Source organism: Pelophylax lessonae (genome assembly GCF_965119305.1).
Source record: "Pelophylax lessonae genome assembly, chromosome: 6".
Classification (NCBI taxonomy): Eukaryota; Metazoa; Chordata; class Amphibia; order Anura; family Ranidae; genus Pelophylax; species Pelophylax lessonae.
The window spans coordinates 325,142,355-325,166,678 of record NC_138773.1 but is presented as its reverse complement, the minus strand read 5'-3'; the positions used below and the strand labels follow the sequence as shown (position 1 = coordinate 325,166,678).

At 42.7% G+C, this 24,324-nt stretch overlaps 1 protein-coding gene across 2 annotated transcripts in view; it reads left to right on the top strand.

Annotated features, from left to right (window-relative positions):
- Window positions 1-24,324, top strand: part of SEMA5B (semaphorin 5B) — a 295,097-nt gene that overhangs the window by 195,667 nt on the left and 75,106 nt on the right. For both annotated transcript variants that reach the window (XM_082262187.1, XM_082262188.1), the window contains exon 12: window positions 7,956-8,131. In XM_082262187.1, the coding sequence (XP_082118313.1) occupies window positions 7,956-8,131 (176 nt within the window). The remainder of the gene's footprint in view (window positions 1-7,955; window positions 8,132-24,324) is intronic.

Genomic DNA, 24,324 nt, shown 5'->3' with positions numbered 1-24,324 from the left:
CTTAAAGTGCTAATTAATCAGATATATATTGTGCTAGTGGGCTAAACAATAAATAACTTTGTATAAATCTGTGCACATACAAATCATAAATAGTGTCCCAACAGTTTAAATAGCATAAATAAATAAATAAATATAAAGCGAATATATAGGAAAATTGTCCATATAAATAGCCAAATATTAAATGGTGCTACAAATATAATTGAGTCCCAAGAAGGGTGGTGAAGCAGGGATTTGACAGGATAAAATGGATTACAGGACTTCCAGACTGATGGGGGTGCTCAATACAGGAATCAGTGCTCCCCTCCTATTATTCCCGCACTCACCAGATGGTGGTACCCCCACAGGGGTAATCAGCGTTTGGGGTGACTCTCAGAGGTCCCTCCGAAGGTTGGCTAGTAATCCACTTAATCCCGACTTCGTATCTTACTCCAGGGGAAATTGATGAAAAATCCCTCCTCTTAGAGTACTCCAAAAATGTTTGAGAGATCCGGATGAGGAAAGAAAGAAGGGCTCCAATAGTGAAGTATTGCAAAAAATGGGTGCTTTATTCGTATAAAATTACAATACTCACATTTAATAGAGAAAACAGTGCATGTATGTCCTAGGGACCGCAACACCCTCGTGTGGCGGTAGTTCCGGGACGCGGTGCGTTCCACCGGCCGGATGTGCGTCTCAGTCAACAGGAAGCGGAACTGACGTAACGCACATCCGGCCGGTGGAACGCACCGCGTCCCGGAACTACCGCCACACGAGGGTGTTGCGGTCCCTAGGACATACATGCACTGTTTTCTCTATTAAATGTGAGTATTGTAATTTTATACGAATAAAGCACCCATTTTTTGCAATACTTCACTATTGGAGCCCTTCTTTCTTTCCTCATCCGGATCTCTCAAACATTTTTGGAGTACTCTAAGAGGAGGGATTTTTCATCAATTTCCCCTGGAGTAAGATACGAAGTCGGGATTAAGTGGATTACTAGCCAACCTTCGGAGGGACCTCTGAGAGTCACCCCAAACGCTGATTACCCCTGTGGGGGTACCACCATCTGGTGAGTGCGGGAATAATAGGAGGGGAGCACTGATTCCTGTATTGAGCACCCCCATCAGTCTGGAAGTCCTGTAATCCATTTTATCCTGTCAAATCCCTGCTTCACCACCCTTCTTGGGACTCAATTATATTTGTAGCACCATTTAATATTTGGCTATTTATATGGACAATTTTCCTATATATTCGCTTTATATTTATTTATTTATTTATGCTATTTAAACTGTTGGGACACTATTTATGATTTGTATGTGCACAGATTTATACAAAGTTATTTATTGTTTAGCCCACTAGCACAATATATATCTGATTAATTAGCACTTTAAGTATATATGGAAGATATTTATAACACCACTTTATAATTCTTTTATATAGTCATACATATATTTTTAAGATTACACATTGATTTTTAATAATTTGTCACTTATATCTTAATTTTCCTATCTATTTATCATTATATAGATACACATTTTTTTACCAAATTCTTCAAACTTATTTACACTTTTTAAGGATTCACCATATGAAGTTTTATATATTTTGATTTTTATTCACCTATCACCAGTGCACTTTAAGACATATTTATTTATTTTTTCCTATTTATTAGCCTGACAGCGCCATATTACCTCCCCTTTCCTCACATCATAGTGACATTATAGTGACATCATAGTGACATCATATTGGAGCGTGACCTAGAGAAGGGTGGCTTACTAGACAGAGGACTCTCAGCGGGAAATGATAATGAGCGTTTAGAGACCGGGTTGATTAGGAAAGATGGTCAGCTGACCCCATACAATCAGAGATCCCATATTTACCACCCCAAACAATAGCGCGGCTCACAAAGAATGGCGTCATTTTGGCCGCGTACAAGGCAGCCGTGAAAGCGAAGTGACAGACTCAGCGCCGAGTCCCGATAAGTGGATATTGTATGTGGAACAAGGAACAATTCACATTCAGGAGAGAAAAAAAAAAATCAGCAGAACGACCACAGAAGTCACCCGGCGTGCCGGCACATTGCTGAGAAAACATTGAATCCCGGCCAAAAAAATCTTTCTTTAGATGGTGTGGGGGGAGGGGGAGAACCTCCGCCTGCTCTTCTTTTGCTTTCTGTGTCCCCCTCTCGGTGGCTGAACGGAATCTGCACAGAGGGGACATGAAGAGTAATAAGTTCCTCTTCCAAAATGTTCCTATGGCTGTGTGTGTAAGGAGTAGTGGATGCCTAGAAAGGACTGCCAGCGGAGGAAGACAGGCAGTCAGCAATAAGGAGGCATTCACACCCGAGTGTCGCATTTTGTTGTGGATTTCTATGCACATTTTTGAGTGTTTCTTTACAGCGTTTTTTTATTGGCCAATAGAGAAAAATATATTTTGTTTCATCTTTTTTATCTATGATTTTCAGCTTTTTCATCCACTTTTATTTAATATTATTATATTATTATTATTTTAATATTTTTTTTCATTAGGGGTTAAATTATTTTATTTATTATCAGCTATGTATTTAGTTTAGGTTTGGGGTCAGGGGTTATTATTAGGTTTAGTGGTTAGGATTAGAGTTTGAGGTTAGGGTTAATTTTATTTATTTATTTAATTACTTGAAGTTTGGGGTCAGGGGTTATTATTAGGTTTAGGTTTGGGGTTAGGGTTAATTTATTTTATTTATTTTATTCACTCAAATATTTATTGGCTATATAATTACTTTAGGTTTGGGGTCAGGGTTTGAGGTTAGGGTTAATATTATTCATTTATTTGTTATTAATTTACTTGAGATTTGGGGTTAGGGTTTATTAATAAATTTGGGCTTTAGGGTTTGAGGTGAGGGTTAATTTATTTTATTAATTTAATTATTTATTTATTAGTTATTTATTTACTTTAGGTTTGAGATTAGGGGTTGTTATTAGGGTTAGGGGCTAGGATTAGGGTTTGAGGTTAGGGTTAGTATATTTTATTTATTTTATTCACTCAAATATTATTTGGTTATTTAATTACTTTAGGTTTGGGGTCAGGGGTTAGGATTAGGGTTTGAGTTTAGGGTTATTTTATTCATGTACTTATTTATTAGTTATTTATTTACTTTAGGTTTGTGGTCAGGGGTTATTAAGATTAGGGTTTGAGGTGAGGGTTAATTTATTTTATTCATTTAAATATTTATTTATTAGTTATTTATTTACTTAAGGTTTGAGATTAGGGGTTGTTATTAGGGTTAGGGGTTGGGATTAGAGTTTGAGTTTAGGGTTAATTTATGTTATTTATTCATTTATTTATTATTTATTTTTTTACTTTACGTTTGGGGTCAGGGGGTTATTATTAGGATTAGGGGCTAGGATAAGGGTTTGCGGTTAGGGTTCATATTTATTTTTTTATTTTTTTCTATTAGTTGTTTATTTCCTTTAGGTTTGAGATTAGGGGTTAGGATTAGGGTTTGAAGTTAGGGTTCATTTTATTTATTTTTTTATATACTTGAGGTTTGGGGTCAGAGGTTCTTAGGGTTAGGATTAGGGTTTGATGTTGAGGTTAATTTATTTTATTCACTTAAATATTTATATTTTGGTTATTTACTTTAGGTTTGGGGTCAGGGGTTATGATTAGTGTTTGGGGTTACGGTTCATTTTATTTATTTGTTATTAATTTACTTGAGATATGGGGTCAGGGGTTAATATTAGGGTTAGGATTAGGGTTTCAGGTTAGGTTTAATTTGTTTTGTTCATTTAATTTATTATTTATTTATTTACTTTAGGTTTGTGGTCCGGGGTTGTTATTATTGGGGTTAGGAATTAGGATTAGGGTTTGAGGTTAGGGTTAATTTATTTAATTTTATTTAATTATTAATTTATTTTATTCATTTAATTATTTATTATTTATTTATTTTAGGTTTGAGATTAGGGATTGTTAGGGTTAGGGGTTAGGATTAGGGTTCATTTTATTTATTTATTTGTTCTTAATTTACTTGAGGTTTTGGGTCAGGGATTATTAGGGTTTGTGTTTAGGGTTAATTTATTTTATGAACTTAATTATTTATTTATTAGTTATTTATTTACTTTAGGTTTGGGGTCAGGGGTTATTATTAGTGCTATGGATTAGGATTAGGGTTTGAGGTTAGGGTTATTTTTTTTATTTTTTTATTAATTGTTTATTTCCTTTAGATTTGGTGTCGGGGGTTATTATTAGGGTTAGGGGTTAGGATTAAGGTTAGGGTTAATTTTATTTATTAGTTATTTATTTACTTGACGTTTGGGGTCAGGGGTTGTTATTAGGGTTGGGATTAGGGTTTGCGGTTAGGGTTTATTTATTGTATTAAATTATTTATTTATTAGTTATTTTTTTTACTTTAGGTTTGGGGTCAGGGGTTATTAGGGTTCGGGATAATAGGGTTTGAGGTTAGGGTTATTTTTTTTATTTTTATTTTTTATTTATTTGTTTATTAGTTGTTTATTTCCTTTAGGTTTGGCGTCGGGAGGTTATTATTGGGGTTAGGATTAGGGTTTGGATTAGGGCTAATTTTATATATTAGTTGTTTCCTTTAGGTTTGGCGTCGGGGGGGGGGGGGGGGTTATTATTAGGGTTAGGGGTTAGGATTAGGGTTTGGATTAGGGCTAATTATATGTATTTATTTGTGTTTTTTTACTTGAGGTTTGGGGTCAGGGGTTGTTGTTAGGGTTAGGATTAGGGTTTGCGGTTAGGGTTTATTTATTGTTTTAAAATATTTATTTATTAGCTATTTTTTTACTTTAGGTTTGGGGTCAGGGGTTATTATTAGGGTTAGGGATTAGGATTAGGGTTTGAGGTTAGGTTAGAATTATTTTTTTATTTTTTTTAATTTATTAGTTGTTTATTTCCTTTAGGTTTGGTGTCGGGGTTATTATTAGGGTTAGGGGTTGTTATTAGGGCTGTTTGTTTTTTTTGTTTTTTTTAGCATTATTGAAATGCCACTTTCGGTTCTGTTGGCTGCAGCATGGTTGGATGAGATGGATTTCTCAACAAAAGTGGAGTTACTCTTTAAGGACATCTAGGGCTTTTCTATATTTTATAACGTGGTGTTCAGAAAAATTGGGACATCCTTAAAAAAAAAAGGAAAAAGAGGGGGGATGGGAGATCCCTGACGGAGGATTGAGAGAAATGTTAGGCACATAGCAGAAACAAAACATTAAAAAATAAAACAAAATTAAATAATCTTAAAAATAATAAAAATAAAACAAAATGAAATATTAAAAATAATAGAAATAAAACAATAAAAATAAAACAAAATGATATAATATTAATAATAATAGAAATAAAACAACAAAAATAAAACAAAATTAAATAATATTAAAAATAATAATAGAAATAAAACAAAATTAAATACTAAAAATGATAATAGAAATAAAACAATAAAAATAAAACAAAATTAAATAATATTAAAAATAATAATAGAAATAAAACAATAAAAATAAAACAAGAAATTGGGGGAGAGGGGAAAAAATTGAAAAGGGTACACAAGGCAAATCGGCATTAACAATCGGCATTAACTGTAACATATAATAAACCAAACAGTGTGTGGGTAACTCCACAACATAATAATGACATAGTACAAAAAGCCGATTGCCTGACATCCCAAAAGGCTGGGGGACAAGGAATAAAAAAAGGGGGGACAAGTGGGACTTTAAATGAAGTGCATAAAAAAGGTTGGGATATATATAATGACTAGTATTAGGTACATAAGTGGGTCCAAATTATGATAACAATGTCAACAATTTAATGATGTATGTCATCAAACATATAAATATCCACAATTGGCATAGGTACATACATGTGATGGTATACAGTAATACAGTTAAAACAACATAGATATAAATTATAAAGCTGGCAAGGCCTAGGCAGGTGAGGCATTGGCTGAAAAATGGGCATATAACAAAACCCTTAGGTGGATAAATAAAACATATAAATATACAAAAGGGTCTGCATCATAACAAGCTCTATGCGTTTTGTGGAGTAGATTCCACTTCCTCAGGAGCGGATGCATCCCATGTCACTGCAAAGAGAGTAAAAAATTCCCCTTGTAGATCAAAGCACAATGGACATAATCAAAATATATTAAAGATAACAGGGATAGATATGTGATCCCAATCTGAGCCAGCTCCACCCAATATACTCACAGCCATGATGATAATGCAAATATAAATTGTTGTGGGCATCAGTCCAACAGGGAGTAACGTCTAACCGGGAGCTGTGGAAGACCAATAAGCGGCCCAGCAGGGAACAACGAGAGGGCATCCCAAAGGAAACGATTGTGTCCAGAAGGAGTGAATAGCATGTGATAGGTACCGGTAATGGTCTCCTCAACGAATACTGTGTACATATGATCTATGTGAAAATTAATAATATGAGTATAGGTGTATTAGTATAGGGCATAGATAGAGTGCCCATATAGAAAACCGCATACCCAGAGAAGAGATCTCCATTGCAGGGAGTGGATGGGATATATTGAAAGGGATGAAAAATTGTGCAAATTAATCAGTGATAACCTAGGAAGGATAGGACGAGGAACCCAATAGTGGAGTAGGAGCCCAGAGAGGTGAAGAGCCAAAACCAAAAGAAAAGGAAAGGGGAGATGGTAGAAGATAGACAATGGGAATGTCTTTACATAGTAACCAACTGCGGCCAAAAATGGCTCCCAACGTCATGGAGCACTCGCAAGAGGGGAGGAGGACGCCGCAATACAGGTGGCTGCAGCCGACCAGGACCGCGGCGCCAAAGACCTCCTAGTTATAGAGCGCGAATGGGAACACACCTGCCGGCGTGATGGCGCCAAGGATTGACGTCACACTTACGGCAAGGGATCCGTGATGTCGATGCACAACGGGCTGGCCCGCCCATATCCCCGCGTCAGAGGCGGGGGGAAAAAGGGGAGGCCCCCGGAGTGCCTCGCAGCTCCCGGCATCTGACGGAGGCCCGGCAGGCACAGATGTCCACAATAGGGATATGAAAAAAAAACATTTTGTAACCCATTGGCCATAGTGAAGAGTGGATGTTGGTATTAATAACAACCATTCAAATTGTGTGATGTGGAGCCACCGATAATGAAGTAAAATAGCAGCACTGTATATAACCATAGTCATATAACCAGCCCTCTGTACGCACTTCCATCCCTGAATTAATTATGAATAAAAATAAAACAAAATTAAATATAAAAAATAATAATAGAAATAAAACAATATAAATAAAACAAAAATAAATATTAATAATAATAATATGAATAAAACAAAATTAAATATTAAAAATAATAATAGAAATAAAACAATAAAAATAAAACAAATTAAATAATATTAAAAATGGTAATAGAAATAAAACAATAAAAATAAAACAAAATTAAACATTAAAAATAATAATAGAAATAAAACAATAAAAAATAAAACTAAATCAAATCATATTACTGGAAATAAAACAATGTGAGATACGTCTGGTGAGGCTGTGGAGCGGCTATGGGTTCATTACATATCCCGCCTTGGTAATTGCTTGTGGAGGATGTTTTAGTGTTCCCGCAGGAGGGGGGGCGGGGGTCAGCGTCACAAATGGGGGTTCAGCCAAAGGTCCCCTTGGAGGTCTCCAGGATGGGGGAGGGTAAACAATGTAAACGCGATTTGAGCTACAAATAAAAATACATTTTTTGAGCTTCAAGCTTTCTGCGACATGGAGTGGAGATGTGACCCGTCGCCATAGAGAACAATTGATTTTTTCTCCTCCAGCGTTTTGGAGCTTCCAGCTACAAAGCGCTGAGGTGTGACTGGGGCCTAAATCACATCTAAGTTGTTTTGCATTGATGTGAATGAGAACCATTGAGAAAAATTAGATTCCTGCTATTTTGTGCGACTCGGCCTAAAGCTCTGTTTACAAACAAACCCTCCATGGACTCATCATTGACTCTAATATTCCCTTTACAGGTCAGGAACCTGACGGTGAATGGTGGGCTGGGCGCCTGGTCATCATGGCAGCCGTGCCAACATTCGGACGGAGACTCCTCCTGCTTCTGTCGCTCCAGAAACTGCGACAACCCTCCGCCGCAGTGCGGCGGGAGAGACTGCGAGGGGCCGCGGATAGAGATCACCAACTGCTCGCGGTAAGTGACGCTTGTTGTAGCATTCAGTGTATAGGTCTGCATGAGTAAATCGCGGACAGGGCGTGATATACAAAGCAAGCGCCACCATTTATTATTAGAAAGCTGTCATTCAGCTCCAGTCAGTGACTTTGCCTAGGCTGAGATGGTGTCTGCTGCAGGCAGATGGGAGCATTTCCACAGTCTCCCCTTCCCCAGTGATCAAACGTTGCATTGTAGCTTTGCCTAGGCTGAGATGATGTCATCAGTCTACTGCAGGCAGAATGAAGCATTTCCTCAGTCTCCCCCCCCCCCTTGTGATCAGACTGCAACATTGTGACTTTGCCTAGGCAAAGATGTCAGTGGTCTGCTGCAAGCAAATGGGAGCATTTCCACAGTCTCCCCTTCCCCAGTGATCAAACTTTACAATGTAGCTTTGCCTAGGCTGAGATGATGTCATCAGTCTGCTGCAGGTGGGAGGAAGCATTTCCTCAGTCTCACCTCCCCCTGTGTTTAGACTGCAACATTGTGACTTTGCCTAGGCTAAAATGATGTCAGCAGTCTGCTGCAGACATGATGAAGCATTTCCTCAGTCTCCCCTCCCCTAGTGACCAGACTGTACATTGTAACTTTGTAGAAGAAGGCTAAAGCATGTCCTCAGTCTCCCCTCCCCCAGTGATTAGACTGCAACATTGTACCTTTGCCTAGGCTAAGGTGATTTCAGCCATCTGCTGCAGGCAGAAAAAAACATTTCCTCAGTCTCCCCCCCAGGATTAGACTGCAACATGAAAATGACTAATCTCTGCGATGGCGGAGAGATTGGAGTGTGGATGGCGGAGCTCAGGATGGATTTCTTCCATCTCACCCATAACCAGGAAGCTGCCATGTGATGGAAAATGAAAAAGATTTACTGGATTTTCTTATTTTACATTTTTATTAAGCAGCCGAGAGAGGAAGAGCAGAGAGCGGGGGAGGGGCGTTCATTTCTATCCAAATTATTTTTTATTATAAACAAGATGGAAAAAAAATGTATGACGGCTCTGAGGTGACACCGCCGTCCCGGGGGCCGGATTTATGGGTTAGAGTGTAAGCTCCTCTGGTACAGAGACTGATGTGACTGTGGGGGAGGGGACATTGGAGTGTAAGCTCCTCTGGTACAGAGACAGATGTGATTGGCTCAGTGATCTCTGTACAGCGCTGCGGTATATGTCAGAGCTATATAAATGTATAATAATAATAGTGTGTGACTGTGGGGGGACATTAGAGTGTAAGCTCCTCTGGTACAGAGACTGATGTGACTGTGGGGGGGACATTAGAGTGTAAGCTCCTCTGGTACAGAGACTGATGTGACTGTGGGGAAAGGACATTAGAGTGTAAGCTCCTCTGGTACAGAGACTGATGTGATTGGCTCAGTGATCTCTGTTCAGCACTGCGGTATATGTCAGAGCTATAAATGTATAATAATAATAGTGTGTGACTGTGGGGGAGGGGACATTAGAGTGTAAGCTCTGTGGTACAGAGACTGAGGATCCTGTGCACTGCGGTGGAATATATGACAGTAATAAATAAATGCAGCAGACCTGGAAGTCACTCTGATGATGTCATAGTGTTTATGTAAATGCAGCAATGCAAACAATGGTCATCGATCTCCTTGGCGTATTTCAATAAAAGCGGCGGAACGTTATAAAAGAATTACGGCGCAATCTTCCGGCTCCATTAATTTGATCTTTTTACAGGAGGAAGAGAGATAAAATCTCATAAAATAAAATTGGGGATTTAGAAATGAAATCGATGCGGGAAGATTCCAAACACACAAACTATAAATAATTGGCGCGTTTATTAGCAGCTAGCAGCCGGGTGATGGAAACTTCTGATCCGAGAAGAACGTTCTGGAAGAGGCGAATACAATGTTATCACTGCAGAATAACCAAATGGGTTTTGGGGGAACTCTGTATTCCGGGTTGTTTTTTGTTTTTTTTCATAGTAACCACCAACCACTCCAGCCCCCCCATCCCACCCCCACCATCCCTCTCCCCCCCCCTCCCTCTCCCCCCCTCCCTCTCCCACCATCCCTCTCCCCCCCATCCTTCTCCCCCACCATCCTTCTCCCCCCCATCCCTCTCCCCCCCATCCTTCTCCCCCCCCCCCATCCCTCTCCCCCACCCCCTCATCCCGCCCTCCCATCCTTCTCCCCCCACCATCCTTCTCCCCCCCATCCCTCTCCCCCCCATTCCTCTCCCCCCATCCTTCTCCCCCCATCCTTCTCCCCCCATCCTTCTCCCCCCCATCCTTCTCCCCCCCACCCCCTCATCCCGCCCCCCACCCCCTCTCCCCCCATCCCTCTCCCCCCCATTCTTCTCCCCCCCATCCCTCCCCCACCATCCCTCTCCCCCACTTCCTCATCCCATCCCCCCATCCCTCTCCCCCACCCCCTCATCCCACCCCCCCATCCCTCTCCCACCTCCATCCCTCTCCCACCCCCCATCATCCCTCTCACCACCACCCCCATCCCTCTCCCCCACCATCCCTCTCCCCCACCATCCCTCTCCCCCACCATCCCTCTCCCCCACCATCCCTCTCCCCTAACATCCCTCTCCCCCACCATCCCTCTCCCCCACCATCCCTCTCCCCATCCCCCCTCTCCCCATCCCCCACCATCCTTCTCCCTATCCCTCTCCCCCGCCATCCTTCTCCCCCGCCATCCTCCCCCCCCCCCATCCCTCTCCCCCTTCCTTCTCCCCCCCATACCTCTCCCACCCCCATCCCTCTCCCCCCATCCCTCTCCCCCCACCATCCTTCTCCCCCCACCATCCTTCTCCCCCCATCCCTCTCCATCCCTCTCCCCCCATCCTTCTCCCACCCCCATCCCTCTCCCCCACCATCCTTCTCCCCCCACCATCCTTCTCCCCCCATCCCTCTCCATCCCTCTCCCCCCATCCTTCCCCCCCATCCCTCTCCATCCCTCTTCCCCCATCCTTCCCCCCCCCATCCCTCTTCCCCCCATCCCTCTCCCCCTTCCTTCTCCCCCCCTCCCCCTCCCCCACCATCCCTGTCCACCCCCTAGGGACACATTTAACCCTTTGATCGCACATTGGTTAACCCCTTCCCTGCCAGTGTCATTATTACAGTAATACTGCATATTTTTAGCACTGATTACTGTAGTAATGTCACTGGTCCCCCCAAAAGTGTCAAAAATGTCAGTTAGGGGTCCGATCTGTCCGCCGCAATGTCGCAGTCCCGCTAAAAATCGCAGATCGCCGCCATTACTAATAAAAAATAAATAAATAAAAATGACATAAGTCTTTCCCCTAGTTTGCACAAACCAATTAATATACGCTTATTGGGATTTTTTTTTACCAAAAATATGTAGCAGAATACAAATTGGCCTAAAATGATGAAAACATTTTATTTTTACATTTTTATTTATCGGAAACATTCTATAGCAGTATGTGAAAAATATTGTTTTTTTTTTTTCGAATTGTCGTTCTTTTTTTCTTAATAGCGAAAAAAAAAAAAAATCGCACAGGTGATCAAATACCACCAAAAGAAATCTCTGTTTGTGGGTAAAAAAAAAGGACATCAATTTTATTTGGGTACAGCGTCGCACTACTGCGCAATTGTCAGTTCCGAATCACAAAAAATGGCCTGGTCATTAAGGGGGTAAATCTTCCGATCCAGAAGTGGTTAAAGCTGAACTTTACCTTGTATCGGCCCTTTCATACAGCAAAGCTCAGACTGGGGGAGGGAGAATCAGCACAAGAAGCCAATCAGGTGTGCTGCAGTTCAAGGAGCATGATGATAGGAGGAGAGAGCAGAGTGACAGAAACATGAGATCCTCACTGTTCTGCATCTCCTTTCATTTGTTCAATAAACAACTGGGGGAGGGACAAGACCTGTAAGTGTTACTGAAGTTCAGGAGAAAAAAATCAGGTCTCCTCCCCCTGCCAGGCAGGACTGTGCTGTGTGGCAGAGCTGCGTAAATCTCAGGACTGGATGGAGTGAAATATAAATTCTTTGGCAGCAAAAACAGCTCCTGTATATGTATTTGTTTGCCACCCTAGGACAAGGGAACAGCTGCCATAACATAGGGGGAGGGGTTCTGTAGTCCCCAGATAACAGGGAACAATGTAACTGTGCAAGCAGAGAGCACAGGAAGCTTACTGGTTTTCAGGCAGGATCAGCAGCTTCAAGTTTGATTACTGGAACATGCTGGGACATGCTGGAACATGCTGGACATGCTGAAACATACTGGAACATACTGGATTATGCTGGAACATGCTGGACATGCTGGAACATACTGGACATGCTGGAACATGCTGGAACATGCTGGACATGCTGGAACATACTGGACATGCTGAAACATACTGGAACATACTGGATTATGCTGGAACATGCTGGACATGCTGGAACATACTGGACATGCTGGAACATGCTGGAACATGCTGGAACATACTGGACATGCTGAAACATACTGGATTATGCTGGAACATGCTGGAACATGCTGGACATGCTGGAACATGCTGGACATGCTGGAACATACTGGATTATGCTGGAACATGCTGGAACATGCTGGAACATGCTGGAACATGCTGGACATGCTGGAACATACTGGACATGCTGAAACATACTGGAACATACTGGATTATGCTGGAACATGCTGGAACATGCTGGAACATGCTGGACATGCTGGAACATACTGGACATGCTGGAACATACTGGACATGCTGGACATGCTGGAACATGCTGGACATGCTGGAACATGCTGGACATGCTGGACATGCTGGACATGCTGGACATGCTGGACATGCTGGACAAGCTGGACATGCTGGACATGCTGGACATGCTGGACATGCTGGACATGCTGGACATGCTGGACATACTGGAACATACTGGACATGCTGGAACATGCTGGACATCCTGGGACATACTGGACATACTGGGACATACCGGAACATGCTGGAACATGCTGGACATACTGGACATACTGGAACATACTGGACATGCTGGACATGCTGGAACATGCTGGACATCCTGGGACATACTGGACATACTGGGACATACTGCACATATTGGACATACCGGAACATGCTGGAACATGCTGGAACATGCTGGAACATGCTGGACATGCTCGAACATACTGGACATCCTGGAACATACTGGAACATACTGCACATATTGGACATACTGGGACATACTGGACCATGCTGGGACATACTGGAACATACTGGACATGCTGGAACATACTAGGACATACTGGACCATACTGGGACGTACTGGACCATACTGGGACTTACTGGACCATACTGGACATCCTGGACCATACTGGACATCCTGGACCATACTGGACATCCTGGAACATACTGGGACATCCTGGAACATCCTGGAACATCCTGGGACATCCTGGGACATACTGGACGTATTGGGACATACTGGATGTATTGGGACATACTGGGCGTACTGGGACATCCTGGGACATACTGGACGTATTGGGACATACTGGATGTATTGGGACATACTGGGCGTACTGGGACATCCTGGGACATACTGGAACATACTGGGACATACTGGGACATACTGGGACATCCTGGAACATCCTGGAACATACTGGGCGTATTGGGACATACTGGACGTATTGGGACATACTGGACGTATTGGGACATACTGGGACATCCTGGAACATACTGGACATCCTGGGACATACTGGACATCCTGGAACATACTGGACATCCTGGGACATCCTGGAACATACTGGACGTACTGGGACATACTGGACGTACTGGGACATACTGGACGTATTGGGACATACTGGGCGTACTGGGACATCATGGAACATACTGGGGCATACTGGGACATACTGGGGCATACTGGGGCATACTGGGACATACTGGGGCATACTGGGACATACTGGGGCATACTGGGACATACTGGGACATACTGGGACATCCTGGAACATACTGGACGTGTTGGGACATACTGGGCGTACTGGGACATCCTGGAACATACTGGAACTGTTCTACTTAAATCCTCCCTCCGGCCTCCCCTTCAGTCTTGCACAGTTGTACCTGGCTCCTCTCCTGGACTGAAATGGCTTCCTTCTGATTTAACTGCACACTGTGAGCTTCTCACGATGTGCATTAGTACCTGCAGCAAGTCAGATTGAGCCTAATTTCCTGGCTGGAGGATGTCCAACATCATCTAGCGCTTTCCTCCTTAGCCTGACTATGCCTGGCCCCGCACCTTTCATTCATTGGATTTCAGTTCTTTCAATCATAGAGTCTCAAAATGCCAGAGTCCCAATGATAATGTGGGTGTTATGCATAGTTCCTCCATCAGGTATGAGGACTCTTGGGAGGAGTGGTGAGGCCGGGTGCTGAGATGTTTTTAGGAAGCTATGTACAGGCCCCTCCCCCATTCATGATCTGCCTGCATTGCATAGAGAAGGACAGAGAAGGACTAAAATAAGATATGTAATGAAAATGGAAAGGTTTTATTCAGTATGGTCATTAGCATATTGTTGAGGGGGGAGGGGGGGAAGACCAAATATTAGCAGATAACCCATCAGCATGAAAGGGGAGGGAGGATTTGGACGCTTACATTACAAATTCAGATTTGTTTGCTGCATTTCAGGCGCCTAAAAGTAACAGAGAGTGAAATTTGCCAGGAGGAAAGGAAATGCTGTCCATGTTTAATCCATGATGGTGAAATGAAGAATCTGATTGGCTGCTGAGGGTGATGCGGGTTAGTTTTTATTTCCTATGTCCCAGTGTCTCGGGATGTTCTGACTCTCTGACCCGCCGCTCTGTTCTCCTTTTCGCAGTCTGCGGGTTTTGTGTCCAGGAAGTGGAATTGGAAACATTTTGATATTTAATGAACATTTTGCAATAGAATATTTTTTTTTTATGAGCTGCTGCGTTGCGGCAGTTTTTTTATCTACTGTAAATAAGAAGCGTCCGGTAATCCGCGTACTCTGCCCGCTGCGTCCCGGGTTCACGAAGGTGCCTTGGCCAGCTGGAATGTAAACAGACGTCTGTGCCAAGCATAGCTGAGCTGCCGTCACACATGGATCTGGTTGGCGGGACCCCCCCCCCCCCCCCACGCTCAGGAAATGGGATTTTTTTTTCTCTCTCCCTGTGTTCACTATTCATAGTCTGACACCTCCGAGCCGCCGCCGCCAGACGTGTCACCATAGGATGGGGCTCCGCGCAGAACTGCACAATCAGCCCCTTTCCTGCTAACGGCACATCTGGTGCCCAGCGGCTGAGCCACGCCAGACTCCAGAGCGGAGGATACATCAGATAACACCTCGGATACACCGTGTGCCGAGGAATTCAATTATCGTGTGCCGTGCGCAGCCTGAATAATGCAAACCGTGCCGCGTCGGTTTTATCAGAATACATTTTTTTTCAGCATTGGTTTGTTAGTACATTGTGTTTTGTTGGTGAAAAAATATCAGCCTCGGTATCGGGAAGATAATTCAGTTTATAATGGAAATCAAGGTGATAATAGGAGGGGGGAGGGGCTTAGCATCAGGTGTGGGTGAAGAGTGGAAATATGGCAGCTGCTGACAGTTGCTGCCCTGACCTCAGACGCTGTCTCCCGGCTCCTGGGAGGGCAAAATAGCAAGCTGATTGAAAAGCATGTCAGGCTTCATGACCTCTGACCCCCGACTCCCCCCCCCCCCCCGAGTGTCAGGCTTTATATGACCTCTGACACCTGACTCCCCCCCCCAAGTGTCAGGCTTTATATGACCCCCAACCCCCCCCCCCGAGTGGCAGGCTTTATATGACCTCTGACTCTCCCCCCCCCCCCCGAGTGTCAGGCTTTATATAAACCCTGACCGCCGACTCCCCCCGGAGTGTCAGGCTTTATCTGACCCTGACCCCCCCTGAGTGTCAGGCTTTATATGACCTCTGACCCCTGACTCCTCCCCGAGTGTCAGGCTTTATATGACCCCCAACCCCCCCCCCCCCCCGAGTGGCAGGCTTTATATGACCTCTGACCCCCCCAGAGTGTCAGGCTTTATATGACCTCTGACCCCTGACCCCCCCCCCCCCCCGAGTGTCAGGCTTTATATGACCTCTGACTCCCCCCCGAGTGTCAAGCTTTTTATGACCCCTGACCCCCGACTCCCCCCCGAGTGGCAGGCTTTATATGACCCCCGACTCCCCTCCGAGTGTGAGGCTTTATATGACCTCTGACCCCTGACTCCCCCCCGAGTGTCAGGCTTTATATGACCCCTGACTCCTGATTCCTCCCTGAGTGTCAGGCTTTATATGACCTCTGACCCCTGACTCCCCCCCTGAGTGTCAGGCTTTATATGACCTCTGACCCCTGACTCCCCCCCCCCCAAGTGTCAGGCTTTATATGACCTCTGACCCCTGACTCCCCCCCCCCCCAAGTGTCAGGCTTTATATGACCTCTGACTCCCCCCCCCCCCCGAGTGTCAGGCTATTGATCTGATCAGTTAAGTAGCAGAGGGGGTTGTTAATCAGTTTCAGCTGCTTTGGTGTTAATGAAATTACAAGGTGCACTAGATGGACAACAATGACCATTCAACAAGCAACCAAGGGAGACAGCGCTATCCAGGTATTGGTATTATGGCAGTTCTCAAATGATGAACTGGCCGATGGATACAATAAACAGTTTATTGTAACAACCAGAAGGGTAGCAGTGAATAAAAGTCAATTAAAAATCAATTGGATTCCTGATACAGTACCAGGCTGGCCTAATCTGATGGGGATACATAGATGGCTGCTGGGTCCACTGGATGGAGCAAAACAGGCAATTGTGGATGGACTTGTTGCTCAGAAAAGCCGTGGACAAATGGGAGCCAGAACCAGCCTGGAAGTCTTGACAAAGTGCATGTGCGCAAAACGCGTCATCACGGCACCGGTCCCTTCTTGCATTCCAGGCTGGCTCTTCCTGCTTCCGGGTACGACACTTCCGCCCTGTGACTTCAAGTAGTGGTGAATTTAGCCCTCTGTAGGGTGATAATTTTCATTTCCATCAAACAATGTGTCATCCTTTCCTTCTTAACACATTACCCAGTCCATACCAGTATAGATCCTAACACCTTACCCAGTCCATACCAGTATAGATCCTAACACATTACCCAGTCCATACCAGTATAGATCCTAACACCTTACCCAGTCTATACCAGTATAGATCCTAACACATTACCCAGTCCATACCAGTATAGATCCTAACACATTACCCAGTCCATACCAGCATAGATCCTAACACATTACCCAGTCCATACCAGTATAGATCCTAACACATTACCCAGTCCATACCAGTATAGATCCTAACACATTAACCAGGCCATACCAGTATAGATCCTAACACATTACCCATTCCATATCAGTATAGATCCTAACATATTACCCAGTCCATACCAGTATGGATCCTAACACATTACCCAGTCTATACCAGTATGGATCCTAACACATTACCCAGTTAATACCAGTATGGATCCTAACACATTACCCAGTTAATACCAGTATAGATCCTAACACATTACCCAGTCCATACCAGTATAGATCTTAACACATTACCCAGTCCATACCAGTATAGATCCTAACACATTACCCAGTCCATACGAGTATAGATCCCAACACATTACCCAGTCCATACCAGTATAGATCCTAACACATTACCCAGTCCATACGAGTATAGATCCCAACACATTACCCAGTCCATACCAGTATAGATCCTAACACATTACCCAGTCCATACGAGTATAGATCCCAACACATTACCCAGTCCATACCGGTATAGATCCTAACACATTACCCAGTCCATACGAGTATAGATCCCAACACATTACCCAGTCCATACCAGTATAGATCCGAACACATTACCCAGTCCATACCAGTATAGATCCGAACGCATTACCCAGTCCATACCAGTATAGATCCCAACACATTACCCAGTCCATACCAGTATAGCTCCTAACATATTACTCAGTCTATACCAGTATAGATCCTAACACATTACCCAGTCCATACCAGTATAGATCCTAACACATTACCCAGTCCATACCAGTATAGATCCTAACACATTACCCAGTCCATACCAGTATAGATCCTAACACATTACCCATTCCATATCAGTATAGATCCTAACATATTACCCAGTCCATACCAGTATGGATCCTAACACATTACCCAGTCTATACCAGTATGGATCCTAACACATTACCCAGTCCATACCAGTATAGATCTTAACACATTACCCAGTCCATACCGGTATAGATCCTAACACATTACCCAGTTTATACCAGTATAGATCCTAACACATTACCCAGTCCGTACTGGTATAGATCGTAACACATTACCCAGTCTATACCAGTATAGATCCTAACACATTACCCAGTCCATACCAGTATAGATCCGAACGCATTACCCAGTCCGTACTGGTATAGATCGTAACACATTACCCAATCCATATCAGTATAGATCCTAACACATTACCCAGTCCATACCGGTATAGATCCTAACACATTACCCAGTCCATACCAGTATAGATCCTAACACATTACCCAGTCTGTACCAGTATAGATCCTAACACATTACCCAGTCCATACCCGTATAGATCCTAACACATTACCCAATCCATATCAGTATAGATCCTAACACATTACCCAGTCCATACCGGTATAGATCCTAACACATTACCCAGTCCATACCAGTATAGATCCTAACACCCTACCCAGTCCATACCAGTATAGATCTTAACACATCCCCCAGTCCATACAAGTATAGATCCTTACAACTTACACAGTCCATACCAGTATAGATCCTAACACATTACCCAGTCCATACGAGTATAGATCCCAACACATTACCCAGTCCATACCAGTATAGATCCTAACACATTACCCAGTCCATACGAGTATAGATCCCAACACATTACCCAGTCCATACCGGTATAGATCCTAACACATTACCCAGTCCATACGAGTATAGATCCCAACACATTACCCAGTCCATACCAGTATAGATCCGAACACATTACCCAGTCCATACCAGTATAGATCCGAACGCATTACCCAGTCCATACCAGTATAGATCCCAACACATTACCCAGTCCATACCAGTATAGCTCCTAACATATTACTCAGTCTATACCAGTATAGATCCTAACACATTACCCAGTCCATACCAGTATAGATCCTAACACATTACCCAGTCCATACCAGTATAGATCCTAACACATTACCCAGTCCATACCAGTATAGATCCTAACACATTACCCATTCCATATCAGTATAGATCCTAACATATTACCCAGTCCATACCAGTATGGATCCTAACACATTACCCAGTTAATACCAGTATAGATCCTAACACATTACCCAGTCCATACCAGTATAGATCTTAACACATTACCCAGTCCATACCGGTATAGATCCTAACACATTACCCAGTTTATACCAGTATAGATCCTAACACATTACCCAGTCCGTACTGGTATAGATCGTAACACATTACCCAGTCTATACCAGTATAGATCCTAACACATTACCCAGTCCATACCAGTATAGATCCGAACGCATTACCCAGTCCGTACTGGTATAGATCGTAACACATTACCCAATCCATATCAGTATAGATCCTAACACATTACCCAGTCCATACCGGTATAGATCCTAACACATTACCCAGTCCATACCAGTATAGATCCTAACACATTACCCAGTCCGTACCAGTATAGATCCTAACACATTACCCAGTCCATACCCGTATAGATCCTAACACATTACCCAATCCATATCAGTATAGATCCTAACACATTACCCAGTCCATACCAGTATAGATCCTAACACATTACCCAGTCCATACCAGTATAGATCCTAACACCCTACCCAGTCCATACCAGTATAGATCTTAACACATCCCCCAGTCCATACAAGTATAGATCCTTACAACTTACACAGTCCATACCAGTATAGATATCCAGCATGATATTTTCCCCATTGAGATCTGATGTGTTTTCAAAGTGTTCCTTTCATTTTTTGAGTAGTGTATTTTTATTAAGAGAAGGTTATTTAGTTCAATTATCCATTCTGTTTTAGAAGATATACAGAGCCTCTTAGGCTTTATATGATCTCTGACCTCCGGCTCTCCCCCGAGTGTCAGACTGAGATAAAACTAGGAGAAAACGCATCTTTCATCATTAAGCCTGCAAATTTGAATCCATTTTAAAAAAGAATCTGTTTCTTGCACTGGCCCTGCCATGACTGACATTCAGGTTCGAGGATGGATTTGGGTTAGGCCTCTTTCACACGGACTTTTCGATCAGGTCCCTGTCAGTTTTTCAGGCGGACCTGATCAGATGCTCCATGCACCTCTATGGAGCAGCGGATGTCAGCGGTGACATGTCTGCGTACACCCGCTGTTCTCCGATCCGATCCTGTCCGTGAAATCCAGACAGATTGGAAACCCTATTTTTCATCCCTCTGGAGGATCAGATTGGGTTGAAAACGGACAGGCTGTCCATTTTCCTCCGATCTCCCATAGAAGAGAGTGGGGATCTGACAGCTCTGTCTCTGCAAAGTAAGCAGAGACGGAGTTGTTATCCGCCTGCTCCGCGGGGATCAGTGGATCGATCCCCGCTGGGCAAAACGGAGTCCGCCTGGCAGAAAGCCCGTGTGAAAGGACCCTTAAATGTGAGTGTGGGGGACATAGAAGGTCATTTTTTGGTGTGTAATAAATGAAAGTGCTGAAAATGTCACATCCAGAAATACCAAATTATTTTAAAAAAAAATCCGGTTTATTGAGATTTCTCCATATTTTCCACTATGGAAATATTGACGCCGTAGTCTGAACTGTGCGGGGTTTCTATAGGACTCTGGATTGATTCTTAATATATCATCGATAAAATACTTATCTCAATGTAACTCCAACCCTTGGCATGACTTCTACAAGGGCCCCCTTGGCTGTCAGAATTGCTGCAACCAACATATTATAATTAATATACGGAATACAAATTATCTTTTGATGTTTGCAACCTTCAACTTGACTCCTGCAGGGACCATGGTTGTCTATAGGACCCAGGATTGCTGCAACTAATACAGTATTTCATTGATAAACAGAATACAAAGTGTCTTATTTGAGCTCCAACCCTCAGAATGACTCCTGCAGGGACCCCCATGGCTGTCTATAAGACTCAAAATTGTAGTGCACATATTATAATATAATTCATTATCAGAATACAGAGCATCATATTGAAGCTTCAGCTCTCGGCTAGACTCCAGCAGGGACCCATGGTTGTCTATAGGACTCAGGATCATAGTTAATATAATATAATATAATATAATATAATATAATATAATATAATATAATACCGTACTGAAGTCTCCTGCTGGGACTTATGGCTGCCTATAGGACTCAGAATTGCTGCAACTAATATATCATCAATAAACTGAATACAAAGTATCTTTTTGGAGCTCCAAAAAGATACTGTTATAGACAGCCATGGGGGTCCCTGCAGGATCAGTATGATTCCTGCAGGGACCCCCATGGCTGTCTATAACACTCAAGATTGTAATGCACATATTATAAAAAATGGAATTGATAAAAAGAATACAAAGTATCTTATTGAAGTTCCAGCTCTCAGCCTGACTCCTGCAGGGACCCATGGCTGTCTATAGGACTCATGATTGTGGTTCATCTCATATCATAGATAAATGGAATCCAAATATCTTATTGAAGCTCCAACCCCCGGCTTGTCTCCTGCTGGGACTCCTGGTTGTCTGTAGGACTCAGGATTGCTGCAACTAATATATCAATTAACTGAATATAAAGTTACAAGCTTGGTTGAAAAAAGACACAAGTCCATCTAGTTCAACCAATAAAAGGAAACAAAATATATACAATCCCATATCCACAATCCTATACCCACAGTTGATCCAGAGGAAGGCAAAAAAAAAAAAAAAAAGAACAGCAAAGCATGATCCAATTTGCTCCATTGGGGAAAAAAAATTCTTCCTGATCTCCCCAAGAGGCAATCGGATATTTCCTGGATCAACTTTACCTATATATGTTAGTATCCAATTATATTCTATACATTTAGCAAAGAATCCAGGCCTTTTTGAAAGCAATTTAGCAATAAAGTATTTTACTGACCCAGTAGTTGTCTATAAGCTTCAGGATTGTAGTTCATACAAAATCATATAACTGGTACATGGATTAACAATATCTCATTGAAGCTCCAACCCTTGGTCAGACTGCTGTAGGGATCCCTTATGACTGGTCTATAGGACTCAGGATTGTAGTGAATATAATATAACTGGCCAATGTCTTATTGAAGCTTCATCCATTGGCCTATCTCCTGCAGGGATCCCATTGGCCCCCTAAAGAATTCAGGATTGTAGTAACTAATATAAAATCAATAAAAGGAATACAAAGTATCTTATTGTAGCTTCAATCTTCAGTCTGACTCCTGCAGAGACCCCAATTGCTGTCTACAGGTCTTTGGATTGTAGTACATCTAATATAATATAACTGATAAACAATATTAAAGTATCTTACTGAAGCTCCAACCCTCGGCCTGACTCCTGCAGAGGGACCAATGACTGTCTATAAATATCAGGATTGTAGTGAATATAATACAATATATAAATGGAACACCAATACAGTATATAATTGAAGCTCTATCCCCTGACCTGTCACCTAGAGAGATCCCAGTGGCTCCAAAAGGACTGAGGATTGCAGTAACTACTATATAATAAGAGGAAAGCAAGGTATCGTATTGTAGTTGTAAACTTCAGAAACCCCAATTGCTGTCTACTGGCCTCAGGATTTTAGCGCACCCAATATAATATGATTGATAAATATTAAGTCGTAGTAAATAGTAAAGAATATAAATAATAAAGAATGTAAAGTGTCTTATTGAAGCTCCAACCCTCTGCATAATTCCTATAGGGATCCCTATAACTGCCTACAGGACTCAGGATTGTAGTTCAAATAATATAATATAATCTATATAATATAATTGATAAACAGAATTTCAATATCTTATTAAAGCTCCTGCCCTTGGCCTGACTCCTGCGGAGGGACCCATGGCTGTCCATAGGATTGTAGTGAATACCCATATCATATATATAATTCGCGTCACATCGTATATAATTTAATTGATAAATGGCATACCAATACCTTATTGACACTCCAAACCTGGGCCAGTCTCCTGCAGGGACCCATGGCTGTCTGTAGGACTCAGGATTGCAGTAACTAATATATTATCAATAAAAGGAATACAAAGTATCTTATTGTAGCTCCATCACTTTCACTCTGAAAATATAAAGTGTGTGAAGCATCCAGCTACATGATAAGTCGACAAATTCATTGTTGGATTGGAACTCTTGGCATTAAAACTGTGTAAGTCCCGCCTATATACTGCAAGTAACCCAATGTCCCCTATGATGTAAAATGTCCCTAAAGTGGGGTACACACTAGTAGAAAATCTGCTGAAAATTCCCATCCGAGGTAACATCGTACGATTTTCGGCTAGTGTGTACACAACTTTCAGCAGCCGATGCCGACATTTTCAACGAAAAAAATCGGAGGGACAAACACCAAAATTTTTATTGTCTGTCCCCAGACGACCAATTTTCGTTTAATATGTATGCAGTACGTCCGTGAAAAATCAGATACGAAAGACTGCGCATGATCTGAAGTTGCTGAGGACCCGGAAGTCTAGGAACAAATGTCCCAAAAAAAAAAAAAAATCGGACGAGAAATTTTGTGAACATTTATGCACTGTCAACTAAAAACGGGAATGAACGCGGAGCAAGAGAGAGAAAAATCTGAGGATATTTTGTCCGCTTTCCGTCAAGTGTGTACGGCCCTTAAGACATTTAATCTGCCTAACACCTCACCATTCCCCATCTGAACCCAAAATACTTAGCCTAATCTGACTCCAGCTTTTCCACCAGCTCTCCGAGCTCCTGGGATTGGCCTTTGGAGTAAACTGGACAACAGACGTCTCCACCAAGTTCTTTAATCGGATCCATCGCTAACTGCGACGTCTTCCCATGCAAAACTCAATGCAATGGTTACAGAGACAATAATCTCTATCCTTCATTCGATCTATTCCTTCGATACCGGATATTCTTGCTCGACTGACTGCTTTTGAATCGTTGAGCTTACAGAAAGATCCACCAACACACGTGGGCTCTCAGTTATACTGCATTTTCCTAACTGACGCCCACCCAG